This window comes from Mesoplodon mirus, assembly GCF_964341445.2.
Source record: "Mesoplodon mirus genome assembly, chromosome: 12".
Taxonomy (NCBI): domain Eukaryota; kingdom Metazoa; phylum Chordata; class Mammalia; order Artiodactyla; family Ziphiidae; genus Mesoplodon; species Mesoplodon mirus.
Genome location: NC_138988.1, coordinates 78,728,513 through 78,745,571, shown reverse-complemented (window position 1 = coordinate 78,745,571; position 17,059 = coordinate 78,728,513). Strand labels below are relative to the sequence as shown.

The 17,059-nt window shown below is 35.3% G+C and overlaps 1 protein-coding gene across 2 annotated transcripts in view; it reads right to left on the bottom strand.

Annotated features, from left to right (window-relative positions):
* CD2AP (CD2 associated protein) overlaps positions 1–17,059 on the bottom strand; it is a 113,385-nt gene that overhangs the window by 60,686 nt on the left and 35,640 nt on the right. For both annotated transcript variants that reach the window (XM_082638835.1, XM_082638836.1), the window contains 3 exons: positions 16,039–16,199; positions 7,790–7,943; positions 373–473 (listed from right to left, as the gene is read on the bottom strand). In XM_082638835.1, the coding sequence (XP_082494961.1) occupies positions 373–473; positions 7,790–7,943; positions 16,039–16,199 (416 nt within the window). The remainder of the gene's footprint in view (positions 1–372; positions 474–7,789; positions 7,944–16,038; positions 16,200–17,059) is intronic.

The window sequence follows — 17,059 nt, the reverse complement described above, 5'->3', positions numbered from 1 at the left end:
AGGTAAAAATCCTATTTTTATGGCTTGTACCTAAAGTGAATTAAGAATCAAAGAAAAGGTTTAAATTCTTAGCTACTTAGATTATATTAATTTGAGCTAAAAAAACCTTATTTTATTCTTAAAGTCAACAGATACAAATTCAGTACACAAATACAGGCATAGCAAGGATGAATAAAGCTTTATTTCTACAGATAAGACAGCCTTACTTTAAGTCATTAAAGATCCATTTTAAAGTCTGTATCTTAAAATTAAAAAAAAAAAGAAACTGGAAAAATAAATTTAACAAATTAATATTCTTACAAAACATTTTTCTAATCCCCAGAGCATCAATTCCAATTGCTGCTTTATCTCTAAAACACGTTTTTGCCTTACCTCTTCGCTAATATCAATAGTATCTCCCACTTTCAGCTCCAGTTCATCCTCATTTTGTGGAATGTATTCAAAGAGAACTTTACACTGACGCTTCTTGGTCTCTAAAGGAGGTAACATAAAAAAATTAAGAAAAATTATGAAAATAAACAGTAGCACCTTTATTTACATACTCTGCTTATTGTCATAGGATTTGCATGTATGAATAAAAACAGTACGTGGAAGCACTCTCAACAACTAACCACAATCTACTCTGGCTGGCTTTCCACCTTGTCCCCACGCTACAATCTCTTCATCCTAAAATAAATTCACACCAACTACAAATAAGGTGGGCTCCCAGCAGTGAAATCTATTTATGTATCTGATCCCACTGATTATACAAAAGTAAAATATCCACTGCTAATTTTGAGACTGGAAACAGAGACAATAAAAGACACTGTTGGCACAAGAAATTTATCACAGTCAAGTCCTCCAAGCCAGTGATTTTCAGACTACTTCCTGATCAAAGCTACGGATACCTTAAATGCACTAATTTAAGAGTAGCTGTGTCAAAAAAAAAAAAAAAAAAAGACAAAATGCACAAATCTAAAATGTATTTTATCTTCTTTAAGCTCTATTTTCTGACATAAAAATCAAACTCAGGTGAAGGTAAAAATAATTTTACTTTAGCTTTTCAAACAAGCTTTATTTATTCAGACAAGTAATGTTTAGGAAATGTAGGCCTTTAAAAAATGTAACGATTCTTTTTAATGAGTATGAGTAACTTTTTAAATGATTTAAAGTGAAGAAAGAATATTAATTAGCCCTCCCGCCCCCAAGCATATATATCAATTAGCTTTGAGCAACCTAGTTATATTTTTTTTCTGTGAAAACACTGAAATTTTACTGATATACTGCAAAAGACATTCACACCCAAATTTACTAAGTATGTGAGCAATTTTAGAAGCATAGAGACGAAAGTACTTTTACCATGCATTTCAGAAATTTCCCCAAAATGTGAAATCAGTACATATTAATAGTACAGAACAAGAAAAGTAATTCGTAATTGGTTCCATTTCACAAGCCAGTGTCCTATGTCTTATAAAATGCTATTCAGAACTTCAAATAATAGTAAATGTAAATGTCTGAAAAAAGAAATTGAAATTTAAACATGTACCCTCCTCTGCCCAATACTTTCATTTAAGCTGTTAGTGAACCACACAAGAGAATCAGTATTAAATCTTCTCTGAGAGCCAGGTCCCCCACCATTTGTACGTGGGCAACACACACTTGAGCAGCTCTTTTACTTGCTATTATTATGTGCTATGTTTTACGAAAGAGACTTTCGTAAAAGGCGGCTTTTGGCCGCCGAGCCAAAGTCCCCCCACCAGTGGAAGCAAAAGCTGTATCTACAGAAATGGACACCGGATGAGGACATTAAAAGAGCTTTGCAGAATCAGAACCTTTGCCAGCAAAGACACCAGAACTTCACACTTCCCAAAGAGCCTGCCCTATTTAGCCAAGAAAAAGGAAAATCACTCCCTGTACACTTTATGTGCCAATCGGACACCTGCCAGTTAACCCACGGGAGTCACAGCAGCAGCAAGGACATGCTCCTGGCAGCTGTCCAGGCTGGATGCTGCATCCTCCCACCAGAGGACAGCGGCCTGACCCCGCCCAGCAGCGCTCTAGGCCCCTGAGGTCAGGTGAGGCCCCACAAGGAGCCGAACGTCTTATTTTACAGAGGAGGAAATTGAGAGCCAGAGGGTGATCCACGCCTGCTCACGGGACACAACAGTTGACAACAGAGTTTACCTCTCATTTAGGTGGCAGTTTATACCTGGGACATACACAAACTTGGGCACCTGTGCTTTCTGATGTATAAAAAGAATAAAGATCTTGGGGGCAGTGCCAAGAGTCATGTCCTATCAATGCTCTTTTCCACTTAAAACTTAGTTACAGTTTAATCAAAAGCTTTGTTTTTGTTGTTTTTCCTTTCACACTAGCATAATTCTCCAGAGTGTCTTCTTCCAAAAGAGTGTGCAAAATTATCTGCAAAGGAATTTTTCATTTTTCAAAGGAAAATCCACATTGGATAAAAACATCTAAACAGCCCCTACTATTGCTACAAAATGTATTTATTTAAAAAAGAAAAAGTTTTCATATGATTCCATATTTTTATATGGTTCACTCATAAGTTAAGGTGAGTGCCTATATTAAACTTATCTATGAATTGGCAGCACAATTAAAGGAATTTGGGGATTCTTCACATTTCAAATGGCACATACAATGTCTACCCATACATATTGGTCAATAAATATTTACTGAATTTCTAAAATGTATCAGAACCTTTACTAAGCAGAAAAGAAAATGCATGTAAGAGTAGAACTGTCAATAAAAGGATAGGCAAAATTCAATTTTTTAAAATAACTATAACGAGTATTTTCTTAAGTAACCTCTATAAGCTTTTCGGATCTACAAAGAAAATAATGATAAAGTTTTTTGTTTTGTTTTTTGCGGTACGCGGGCCTCTCACTGTTGTGGCCTCTCCCGTTGCAGAGCACAGGCTCCGGACGCACAGCCTCAGCGGCCATGGCTCACGGGCCCAGCCGCTCCATGGCATGTGGGATCTTCCCGGACCGGGGCATGAACCCGCGACCCCTGCATCGGCAGGCGGACTCTCAACCACTGCGCCACGAGGGAAGCCCTAAAGTTTTTTTTTTTTAATCAGTATTTTATAAATAAACCCATTAACAAGGAAGAGGATAAACAAAGTACGACAAAGACAGGGACAGGGCTTCCCTGGTGGCGCAGTGGTTGAGAGTGGTTAGATCTATTTTTTAGAACCATGAAATATTTGCCATTTTTGATGACCTACATTTGAAAATACAGGATTTTCTGTTTTAGTAGAAACAACAAGGAAGGTCACTTTACTGTGTAATTTCACACAATTTGGTTTTGTTTTTCAAAAAATATAAAATATTTCTAAAAGGTTTTTCTGAAGTTATTTGACATTTATGTGTTGAATACCATAATACCTGTGGGTATGAAGACCATAGAGCAATGTTAGTGTGGACAGTCAAATCTGCCAAATAAAGCTGGGTATGGATAATGATTCAAAACTCACAGTTTAACAGAGGAAAACATCAAGTTACTGTAACACAGGGGTGATAGTAATGATTATACCTCATAGGGTTTTAGAGGTATTAACACGTTAAGTGAATATTATAAGAAGTGCTCAATAAATGTTTATAATTATTATTACAGTGTTTTATACTATTAAGAACCATACTATATATATATATATATATATATATATATATATATAATGTGCAGTTAAGATTCAAATGAAAGGGCAGTTCTATACTGGAGTCATTGAGCAAGGTGTATTTAAGCTCTTCTTTAGGTAGGACATATCATTTACGTAAAGATTGGGGAATATGGCATTCTATTGTAGTTAGAATTGCAGCCCTTGGAAGACCCATGGAGATAAGTAAGTCCATGGTATTTTCAGGGAGTAAGGATCCAACGTGACTAGAGTGCATGAGCTTTGTTAAAGCACTCTAATCTGTAAAGGAGACAGCCTGATACAGTGGGAAGATAAAAGGCTTAGGAGTCAGAAGTGGGTGTCTTCTAGTTTTGCCTCTTTCTTACAGTCTTGGACCATTACTGCTGAGTTCCTGTTTCTCATTGGTAAAATGATATGTATAACAAGTTTTTATGACCTTTTGCGTGGGAGATGTTTGTGAAGGACTTGGAGTGGTACTGGTACACTGGTACATAAAAGACAAAAATATGTCCCTGTCTTTTTTGTTTTCTGGGTTTTTTAAAACTCAGATCAAACAGAGTCCTTAAATTGTGGAACTATTTCTTATTGAAGAATATTGTTTTAATTTTTCCAGCAAATGCTAAAATAAAAAGCATACCACACTCAGAAGCTGGGAGGTTGAATGCTAAAATTTCAGAGATAGCAACAAAAAGATTTCTGATCCATTTTTGGTTCCATTTGGTTCTGGAAAGTATATCTTCAGATTTTATTATAGCATTTAAAATGTTCTAATATAAAAAAATTTTTTTATCAATTTTGTTCTCCAGTAAGCAAAGATAATCATCAAGAGTTAAGAAACATTAAGACTGAGCCATTTGCTACATGGCTAAATCTTCTTTAAAATTTCTTTCTTATCCTCAGCAATAAAAAAATCATATTACTTAGGCCATTAAGTGAAAAATTCAAGCTATTCAAGATTCCAGCTATACTGCTGAGATATACCACTTAAGATAATCAAAATCTTAGAAAACATTATCGTCACAGTCACGAATAAAAAAAACTCATGTGCTTAGGGATGAAGTATCATGTCTACAACATACTTTCAACTGATTTAGTTTAAAAATGTATTTATACATGTATATAGAGATAGAGCCAATATAACGAAATGTTAACAGCAAGCTTAGGTGAAGAATATACCATGTTTAGTGTACAATTATTATTTCAACTTTTCTGTAAAATTTAAAGTTTTTCAAAATAAAATACAAAATCAAAACACCCTACCCCGTTCATTTGAGAGGCCACAGCTGGAGAGGAGTCATTTGAGTGAGTCATTTCCCCATATAAGTCAGAATATTTTAATGTCAAAGAGCAAAGCCTGAAATAATATACCCCCCCCTTTTTAATGTATGCTGTAAAGATGTATAGTCAGTGACCACATTTTGATGATATTCAGAACTTTCATTATCTTCTTCAAAAATAACGCAAAATTGGGAGGCATGCTACCAATTGTTCTCTGAGAATGAAACACTGTGTAGATTAGCATTTTAGTCAACTAATCTTTCATGTATCATTTCTTTCTGTATAACTACTAGTGATCTATCAGTATCAATCTAAATGTATCTTTTACATTCAAAATAATTATTAACTAGGTGAAAAATCACTTCTGTAGCATGAGTTCCCACAATAAGGAATACAAAGTTACAAGCACTGATGTCTTCCCTCACACATGTCTTAAGTAGATTCATATCTGGCATCAATTTTTTTCCAAATGTAAAGTGAAATATCTACTAATATTCCACACTGTATGTTATATAGAATTGTGATGCTGAAAGATGTCATTTCTTTAGTGCAAGTAAACTACTCTACACCATTATCTTTGTGCCCGATTTTACAAGGGTCTCAGTAGTAATGTCATTTGTACATGTTTTTGCTATGAGAAGTGTAAATTGGTTCTTTTCTGTAACTTTAGCAACTTATTGCAATCAACTTTATCCTGGAAAATTTTCTGTGCTCACTCTAGAAAACACCTGTCTTACTAAAGAAGATATCATGCTTAACTTACACGCAATAGCAAAAGTTTCAATGGTTTTGTGACTAGACTTTGCAAAAAGGCCAACACTTTTTGGCTTTGGAGACTAGAGAAAAATAGCTAACAATTCCAGTCTCCATATATCATACTATCTATTTGAACTTCTCCTTTTAGTTGCTTAGACAAAATTCAACACACATGCAGATTCACCTGCCTTGGCACACAAAGATTTGAAGTGAACCTTCACAATGCAGGCTTTATCATTACCAACCTTTAAAATGGTTTTTTTTAATATTAATGGTATTAATTAAAAGGGTATATACTACTATTTAACATTACAATGAATGGCTTTTGAATAACTGATCTATTCCATAAATTAAGGATATGATTCAAACTAACAGTAACAACAAAAAAAATCTGATAAAGAAAAGAAAAAAAAACAACATGAGCTGCTTTTCCTGGAAAAGTAATCTGAAAGCAAAAACAACCTGCATCCTGTTTTAAATGCTAGCTAGCACCAAATGACCAATTTAGTCTTTGCAGCACATGTACTTAAAAACAAATTATGGAGGATCCTTAGGAAAAAGCCTAAGCCTCCTGGCACCAACTATATAATGGTTTCTCCTTCTTACAGGAAAATGAATTATGACCAGGGTTCTCAAGGAAGGTAAAATTTAGAGTCCTTTCCCATTAGGAGACAAAATAACCTTGATGTCGTTTGTCCAGCCTCTACTTAAGATGAAATTTGTCCCTTTATAGCTCAGTAAACCTAAAGAAAGTAGTAAATAAGTTTTACAACAGAGGTCACAAATAACCCTTTTGTGGGTCTAAAATTCTCCTTGTGCATAGAAATTCTATATAGAGATTCACCTGTAGGATGTGGAAATACTCTGTTATCTATCCCTCAATCCCCAAACAGAGTTAAAGAGTCGAGGACAACTAGAACTAGTAAACTGTCCACCCTCAGGCAGTAGGGTGAAAGCAGTATGGGTAATATCTAAATATTGTTTGTACAATGCATTTACTGGGAAACAAAGAACATGTATAACCCTTTATTGGTCTGTCTCAGTGTCATGAAACCTGTTTTTTATGAAAATCTGTTTCCATTTTATGAAAATAATCAAAGGGTGATATAACCCAGAAAGTGGACGTTTCCCCAAATTCATAGACAGTAGCATAGAAAGTAACAGGTTGAGATATGAGGAGACTATAAAAATCATAAATAGTCTTACATTTGTGAAATGTATGTAAACAAAATTTCTTTATATTATAGACTACTTGGTACATAAGGCATTTTAGTACCAGCGTCAAGCACAAGGGACCACAACATCAAAGACACTGATCGAAGATAAATGTGGTTAAATACTCATTTATAACTTATTAAATCAAACTGAACATAGTAGTCAGTATTCAGTCTCTCAAGGGGCTTCAGGTTTACTATGTTACTATCCGCTCCCATAAATGTAGTACTTCTTTGTATATATTTAATGCTTTTTTGAGTAAGTCTTTCCAAGACTAAGTTTTTGAGAACAGCCATATTACCAGTCTTTTTTTCTTACAACTTTCTCACCAGCAGTAAAATAAAACTCAAGAGTTTACGTGATCTAAGGTTGTAAGACAGACTCAAGCTCATGCCTGATTTTAAACATGGTGCTCTCTCTCTATGCTAAACTGTTCTCTTAACATATTTACACTGAATACTTAAAAAGCACTCTGCTGGGCCAACCTACCTTGGAAAACTGAATGTACATGTTCAGATGGCTAGCCACTAAAGAAAACGTTTTATCAAATGCTTACATCTATACTGCTTAAGGATGAGCAGACATTTTAGCATCCCATTAAATAAATGATATTAAAGTAAATTTAAGGCAAAGTGTTAACTATTTAATAGAGTAAGACTAATAAGAAAACAATGCCTTATATCTGAATTTACAATCCCTACAGACGGTTGTCAGCAGCTCACGCTGGATTACCAGATGAAGACTGAATACATGGGCCAATAAGTAGTAACATGAGAATAAGCAGGAAGTTTTTGTAATCTGCTACAAAAGGTTGAGCTAATTTTTCTTACTATAACTCATGGACTGTTATAAAACAACATTCTATTTTGATTGAAATAAACAGGAAAAAAATTATTTACATACTCTTCTTAATGTTTTTGGTTTGTGGATGTGGTTGAATTCCTCCGGCTGGAAGTCCATAGGTGCTTATTCGTTGTACAAGACTTGCTACATTCCCTTGCCTTTCCCGTTTGATGGGCAAATTGTCATCCTTGGATTCTGTCTCTCTCTTAATTTCCTACAAAAGGGGAAATCAGCAAATAGGCAAATAAAGTTGTATTTTATTAAATTCTCAAATGTAAAATACCAAAACCAGGTACAGTGATTATTATATAAAACAAAGTATCAACAGTTTTCAACGTTTTTCTCTGCCCATACATATCTAAAGAATATAACACACTTTGGTAACAATGACTTATTAGGAGTTTAAGTCTTATCAGAACTAGAAATAGAGGTAAACAAAGTGAGGCTGAAACACCATCTCTATCCCAACACACAAAGAAACCCTGCAATCATAAGCAAACAATAAGACAAACAGCAATTCTAAGTCAGGGTGGGCAAACTTTTCCTATAATGGGCTAGCTAGTAAAATATTTTAGAATTTGCAAGCCATACAATCTCTGTTGCAACAATGAACTCTGCCATTTGTAGTGCAAAAGCAGTCATATGCTTAAATGAATGAACAGAGCTATGCTCCAACAAAATTTTATTTATGAACACTAAAATTTCAATTTCAAATAATTTTTCACATGTCATTAAATACTGTTCTTCATTCGAATTTTTCCAACTATTTGTATAATTCTTAGCTAGCATCCTCAGCTCATGGACACTATAAAAACAGGTGGTGTTTAGATTTGGCCCATGGGCTATAGTTTGATAAACCCTAAGTCATAGGTCTAACAGAAGATAGGTGAATCTTCATGAAAAGAAGTATGAAGTTTTATTGGAAGACATAAAAGAAGACATATGAAAGAGAAGTCATGCCATGTTCAGTGATTGAAAACTCATTATCATAAAGATAGCATTTTCCCCTAAAACTGATGCAATGATGCAATGCAACTAAATACATATATCACAGATTTGGGAGAGCAATTAAATAAACTGGTTCTAAATTTGTAGAGAACAAAAGACCAAGAACAGCCAAAATACTTCAGTGAAAAGCAAGTGAGGGGACTTTTTTTTTTAACCAAGATATAAAGAAAACCTGTATGATACTATAAATTAGTGTATACTGGCATAAAAACAGACATACTGATAATGAAACAAAATAAAGAGTCCATAAACAGACAAACTTGATTTACAACAGGCAAAAAGTGAGGGGGAAAAAACTGAATCTTAAAATACATGGTGCTTATAATGCTCCACATTTAGGGAGTAGGGAATGAAACTGGATTCTTACTTCACACATTTGATATTAAAATTAAGTTTCTGTTCATTAAAAGTAACCATTGAAAATAAAGCAAATCACTAACCAGGAGGTATTTTTCACATATAAAGTTAACAAAGAATCTGTATCTCCAGGTGATTATGTCTACTGCAATGTTAACTAGTTGTTACTCTCTAGCTGGTAGGATTTCAGATTACTTTGACTTCTTTATACTGTTCAGAAGTGTTTGATGCTTGCTTTGTTTGTGTTTTTTAACAAGGCATGTCATTTTGCAAACAGAAAAAAAAGTTCTCCATTTTGGGAAAACTGTTAAGTTGGTAAAAAATTCTGAAAATTATTAAAGTACAAATCATAGAAGACACACAAAACATTTCACACTATAGTGACTGCTTCATTTTTATTGGTAATGTACTTAAGGAAAAACACTTCAATTTGCTATTAATACAAGATACACCATATGAAAACCTCACGGTTTTCAGACTGCACTAAATATTTTTCAATCTAATGAAAATATGAAATCTATGTAAAAACTGGTACTTACAACCTCAACATGCCAAGGAGTATTCATTTTGGATTCTCCTGAACATCTCATGAACCACCTACATTTTATTTATTTATTTATTTTTAACATCTTTATTGGAGTATAATTGCTTTACAATGTTGTGTTAGTTTCTGCCGTACAGCAAAGTGAATCAGCTATATGTACATATATATCCCCAAATCCCTTCCCTCTTGTGTCTCCCACCCTCCCTATCCCACCCCTCTAGGTGGTCACAAAGCACGGAGCTGATCTCCCTGTGCTATGTGGCTGCTTTCCACTAGCTATCTGTTCTGTATTTGGTAGTGTATATATGTCCATGCCACTCTCTCACTTCGTCCCAGCTTACCCTTCCCCCTCCCCTTGTCCTCAAGTCCATTCTCTATGTCTGCATCTTTATTCCTGTCCTGCCCCTAGGTTCTTCAGAAACTTTTTTTTTTTAGATTCCATATATATGTGTTAGTATACAGTATTTGTTTTCCTCTTTCTGACTTACTTCACTCTGATGACAGACTCTAGGTCCATCCACCTCACTACAAATGACTCAATTCCATTTCTTTTTATGGCTGAGTAATATTCCATTGTATATATGTGCCACATCTTCTTTATCCATTCATCTGTCGATGGACACTTAGGTTGCTTCCATGTGCTGGCTATTGTAAATAGAGCTGCAATGAACACTGTGATACTTGACTCTTTTTGAATTATGGTTTTCTCAGGGTATATGCCCTCTTGCACTGTTGGTGGGAATGTAAAGTGATACAGCCACCATGGAGAACAGTATGGAGGTTCCTTAAAAAACTAAAAATAGAACTACTATATGGCCCAGCAATCCCACTACTGGGCTACCTACATTTTAAAAAGATTAAATAAAAACTAAAAAAGCTGAAAGCTATTGTTGGTACAGGAGACCAAGAACTTGGCTTGATGTTCAAATCTTATTCCTCTAGGAAAAGAATTCCAATCTGACCAAATGTGAGACAGCAGACAGGTTCAAGAGACAAGACAACCTGGGTATAAATCTTGGTTCTATCCTGTTTGCTAGCTAAATAACTAGGTATTTGTTATCTTTTAATAAAAATTAACCACATAAACAAGTATGATATACTAAGACAATGACAATGTCTCCCGCTTCTAAAAATATTAATATACAACATATTGCTCAAGATCTAGAAACATTTTGAGGACCTTCAATATTCACTGAGACATAACCAAATCCATGAATATTAGGTATAATAAATCTTCTGGGGACAAAAAACACAACAGGGGAAGGAAAACAAAATTAAAATATATACAGTCTACACTGAATAGGGAAAACTCAGGTTTACAGCCTTCCAAATACATAGTGCCAACTAAGATGTTATCAAAAGTATCAAGCGACTTTCAGCTCTAAGCAGAATTACAAATAAGGTAAAGTCTGCTTTAGGCTCCACCCCCTCCGCCTCTGGAAACTCTCCCTGCTACAATCTACTACCACCAGATACACACACACACACACACACACACACACACACACACACACACACGAACTCTCTCTCTGTCTCTCTGTCTCTCTGTCTCTCTCTCTCTGTCTCATCAACCTATTCTCTTCCCTCGTTCCTGGACACATATTACCTCTAAATTACTCTTTGGCTATCATCTTAAATAGCAATTATATTGAGTATCTATGAGGTGTTACTAAGGCTTCCAGTGTTTCTTCCTTCTTCTGCCCTTTGTTTCCTTTTAACTAATCAGCCAGTAAATAAAATACATATTAACATTATAGCATCTCTTTCCTATAAACTTTGCTTCCTTTACTGACTTTGAAAATGACTTCAGGAGATGCAGTAAAAGAGGTGTCTTCACTTGAGAAAGTATCATGTATTGAGAAAGCAAACTCAAAAAACCTAAATCTCATTCTACAAATGAGGGAAGCCTCCTACGCAACAGGTAATGTCAATACAAAATTGGCAAAGAAAAAAATACAATGTGGATAATCTCCATATAGATAAGAATGTACTATATTGATTTGCTTGGTTTCATAAGGATAAGAAAGTAGGATAAGGAGTATGAAGTAGCAAATTAAAGGAAAAGACGAGAAATATAAGCAAATGAGGGGTAGCTTTAAAAAGGTTGGAGAAGATATAGTTACTCTCCATCCACTAAGGTAATCAAATATACATAATTCTGATTACACTAACCAAAAACAGATAAAAAAAACCAATCAACAAGATTCACAAACCACTCCTTCATGTTGAAATATATCTATTTTACAATTTGGTTATCTGATCATGGCCAGTACATGACCATGATCAGAAAATAGAAAGCAATTACCCTCTACAACATAGAAGCAAAGGTCACAAAGAATAATAAAAACCAGATTAGATGGCAAAAGCTTCCTTTTACTTCTCAAATGGAATAGACAGATATCTTAATCACCAAATCCCTAAACAGAGTTACAGTCCTGCTTATGCTAATTAAAATCTGAGGAACACAGTAGTCCCTCCTTATCCACAGAGTCCCAAGACCCCCAGTGGATGCCTGGAAATGCAGACAGTACTAAGTCTTACATATACTATGGTTTTCCCTATATATACATACCTAAGATAAAGTTTAATTTATAAATTAGACACAGTAAGAGATTAACAACTGATAATAAAATAGAACAATTATAACAATATACTCTAATAAAAGTTATGTGAATGTCATTTCTGTCTCTCTTTCGAAAAATCTTACAAATATAATGCCTTTTCCATCTTAACTAAGCATCTATCACACACCGTGACCATAACTTTTCCAGTTTGAGGTGAGACAGCAAAACTAGTATGAATTCCTTTTTTCTTCTTCACATTTTCACAGACAGAAGGTTCACTCTTACCATAGATTGTAGCAACCTCAGCACATGATATTTTTTTTCTTTCCTTATTAAGCTTTCATCTTTTCACTTAAAGGAAGCACTTTACGGCTTCCGTTCACATATCTGAAAGGTCAGCATCACTACTCTTAAGCTTTGGGGCCATTATTAAGTAAAATAAGGGTTACCTGAATGTAAGCACTGCAATACTGTGACAGTTGATTTGATAATCAAGAGGGCTACTACTAAGTGATGGGTAGGATATGCTGGACAAAGGGATGATTCACATCCTAGGCAGAAGGGCACGCAATTTAAAACTTATGAATTATTTCTGGAATTTTCTGTTTTAATATTTTCGGGCCACAGTTGACTGTGGGTAAGGCTTCGGAAAGCAAAACCATGGGTGGGTGAGGGGGACTACACTTATTTTTAATTTAACATTCAGGATTTCTAGAAGTGTTATATAAAACTAGTGCTTCCACTTTACAGAAGCATAAATCAGAAGATATGGAAGAGTGATATTACTAAAGAAAAGAAAAATAAGCAGGATTAAATATTTATTTGATACATGCCCACTGTTTTAGCTTTGACTGAGTCAATATTAGACCCACAATTGAAAAATTAGGTTTCCAACATAACAAAGTGGTTTACCTCATTCCTAAAATTTTCATTTTGTTTTTCAGAATATAAGTGATAGTATATAAGGTATGATCCAGAGGAACTACCTTGAGTCACTAGATTTCCATTTTTATTACAATTAAATTAAATAGATATCCACAAAAAACCCTTAAGTCTAAAGAGAAATGACCAACAGGAGAAAATCTCCATAATATGAAATCAATATGTACCTTCTGAGCGCCAACATATCAAAATTTGCAAGGAAAACAATGACAGATATAATATACCAGGGCTATTTTGCAAGTTTCTCAACTTATTCTCTCCCTCAAATATGCTATTCTCCACATAATTGCTGTCTCTCTAATTTTAACAAAGGGCCTCCCTATTTCAGCAGCCCCTCCCCAATTTGGAAAAGGCAAAAATAGGAAAGGAGGGGGGAGTTATGCACATTCATTGTCAATGGCATCCTACTCCTTTCCTTTTTCTGTCACAAGAATGGTAATGAGAGCCAAGTGAAGTAGAGTGGGAAAAACACTAAATAAAGAACCCTTCTCTTAACCATATTCTTTCAGACACACAACACATACTGAAGTGGACTGAAAATGCCCCCAAAGTTTATGATGGTCATACTTTTCATACTAGTTTTGGTAATTCAAGAATGTTATTTGAGCTTTCAGCCCTAGGATGAAAGAGTTTTAGGATAAGAATTGCAGGGAATGAGGGCTAGAGTATCTATGACTCAAAAGACATCAGGCCTACATGGAGACCCTTCTCTCAAAGCTGCTAGACTCCTTGAGGTCACAGCTGACACTGACAAGCAGGTAATAAGTACTGATCCACAAAGCAAAACCAGGAGATATCCCAGAAGTCTAACTTCTGACACTCAAGGTTTCCTGGCTTAAATTATTTCTACAACTTAAAATATCTTAGCAGAAAGAAATTTATTAACTCTTTAAGGGCAAAAATTAAAATTTAACTTTCCAGGTAAGTCCAAGGTAAACATTAACATGATGTATATAATAATGCCTCGAATTTAAATTTGTGGTATGAAAAACAGGATGTAAAGGGAAGAGGGGGTACAAATAATTCAGTTTAAATCATTTTCTATAGAAAACAGTCTTTAAAATATCTACCAAATCCCTAAAAGTGGAAGGCAGTTAGGAAAGAGTTATAGGAAAGAAATGTACTTCTCACAGTAGATACTTTCTATACTGTTTGAATTTTGTTTCAACCTGTATTACTTCACTGATTTTTTTTTTTAATAAAGAATTTGATGCGCCCACAAATTGTCCTAGGGCATTTAGAGAAAGGTGTTAGTTGTGTGAGTACACACTAAATCTAAATCCTTACATGTCTTTTCTAGCATTACCTGTATTGAACTATTTCTCTAACTCAATCAATATAGTCTACATGGGATTCAAAATATTATCAAAAATAACCCAAACCTCAGAACAAATTGCTGTTAATCAGTGTGTACAGTTAATGTCTGACAGTATGTAATAAAAAAGGTACTAAGATGTATCACAAATAACTATAGACAACTTCGATGTTTCATGTATTGTTTTTGTTGTAATTCCCAATAAGTTATCTTCCATTTAGTATTCTGATATCAGCAAGAGTTGTTTCTCCTCTAACGTGTTTCCAATTAATGAAAGTAAATCAAGCACCAAACGTTCTTCTGATATAAAGCTAGCTTCCTGAACTGTTCTACTAGAGTCACCAATACATCTCCTAATACTTGAAAACATCACTGAGGTTTATCTAAGCAAACTAACAGTTTTCATAAAGTAAGGAATTTACATAAAATCAAATTGTCATTTCCTTCATTCAAATAATATCCTTTATACGGAGATAGTGGAATAAGATTTTAAAACTAATCAGAATGTGATATTTAAAAAACAAACAAAAAAGAATCACTGAGACCATTCCAAGGTAGCCATCTCATCATCATCTTATTCCCCATATTACTACTTAAGTTTTCTTTAAAAGTACCTTTTAAAAGATGTTATATAAGTTTAAAGATTTAATGTCTACTTAACCATTTAACCTATGAAATCTAGAAATAAAATGAAAACAAACATTTTGAATGCAAGATAAGTTGTCAAACTGCGTAATATTTAAGAAAAAAGAGGTGCAATGATTTAAATTTTTTTCTAAACGAGTAAAAAAACTGCTAGAAATTTAAGTCAAAACAAAGAAAAAACAACCAAATGATTTTTATTCACTTATCAGATTAAGTGTGATAACTTTTGTTTCCTTGTTCCTTATTATATCAAAAAGCCTAAAACACATTATCAAGCTCCGAGAACTCTTGAAAAGGGACCAAAATTCCACTTTAAATTTAAAAATATAAGGAACAGCAATTCACTTACCAGCACCTGAGACATCTTCTGTAAACATACTCACTTATTTTTTAAAGCACTAAAGTAAAAACACTGTAACAATAACAGATCATATAATAACCTGTAGCACCTCCAGAATCAGTATAAAGCTCATAAAAAAGCTGCTTCAAAGCTCAAACATTGGGCTTCCCTGGTGGCACAGTGGTTAAGAATCTGCCTGCCAATGCGGGGGGACACAGGTTCAAGCCCTGGTCCAGGAAGATTCCACATGCCGTGGAATAACTAAGCCCGTGCACCACAACTACTGAGCCTGTGCTCTACAGCCTGCAAGCCACAACTACTGAGCCCGCATGCTGCAACTACTGAAGCCCCTGCGCCTAGAGCCCGTGCTCTGCAACAAGAGAGGCCACCACAATGAGAAGCCCGCACACCGCAATGAAGAGTAGCCCCCGCTCGCCGCAACTAGAGAAAGCCCGTGCACAGCAACGAAGACCCAACGACCCAACACAGGCATGAATAAATAAATAGATAGATAGATAGATAAATGAATGAATGAATGAATGAATGAATGAATCCTGTGAAGCAACAGCTAGGAATTTAACTGAGAATGCTTACCTTAACAAAATTATCAGGAAACATTCCTCTTCTCCCATTTAGTTCTCCTTCTAGCCATCCTTCCTCCTGTAGTTTTCTCACATTCCTGATGATTTCCCCAACTCGAATAGTTAACTCATCATCATGTATAGCATCATAGTCATACTCCACAATATAGTCAACTAAAAAAAAAAGAAATAAACATCTAAAGTTTAATTCATGAAATACTATTAACCATGTTAATAAACTTAAAACTAAGGAAACTGTTTAGCAATGATAATATTACAAAGGTACTATCAAAGCTTACCTCAGTTTTAAATATTTGGCTATGTCAGCAGATTTCTTGATTGCCTGAGTATAATGCACAGTACCAGTTTTAAGCAGGAACCTCAACACAACGTGCACTTTACATCGTCACTTATTTTTCCAGTCAGCTAGAGATCCTTTGTGACAAACTCTAAGGTGGTTCCCACGATCCCCATCTCTTCTTTGTTTTTTTTTTTTTTTTTTTTTGCATTACGCGGGCCTCTTACTGCTGTGGCTCTCCCGTTGCAGAGCACAGGCTCCGGACGCACATGCCCAGTGGCCATGGCTCATGGGCCTAGCCGCTCCGCGGCATGTGGGATCTTCCCGGACCGGGGCACAAACCCGTGTCCCCTGCATCGGCAGGCGGACTCTCAACCACTGTGCCACCATGGAAGCCCCCCATCTCTTGATATTCATGTCCTTATGTAATTCTCTCTTCTTAAGTGTGGACATGACCTATGACTGACTTCTAACCAACAGAATATGACAAAGAGGATGGATCTGTATGTGATTACATAAGACTGTAACATCCACCTTGCTAGGAAACTCTGTCACTTGCTGGCTCTGAAGATACAAGATGCTTTATTGAGCTGGCCTACGGAGAGGGCCGCATGCAAGCAACTGAGGAGGTCTCTGCCTGACAGCCAGCAAAAAACTGAGGCCCTCAGTCCAACAGCCCACAGGGAACTGAATGATGCCAACAACCACGTGAGCTTGGAAGCAGATCCTTCCCCAG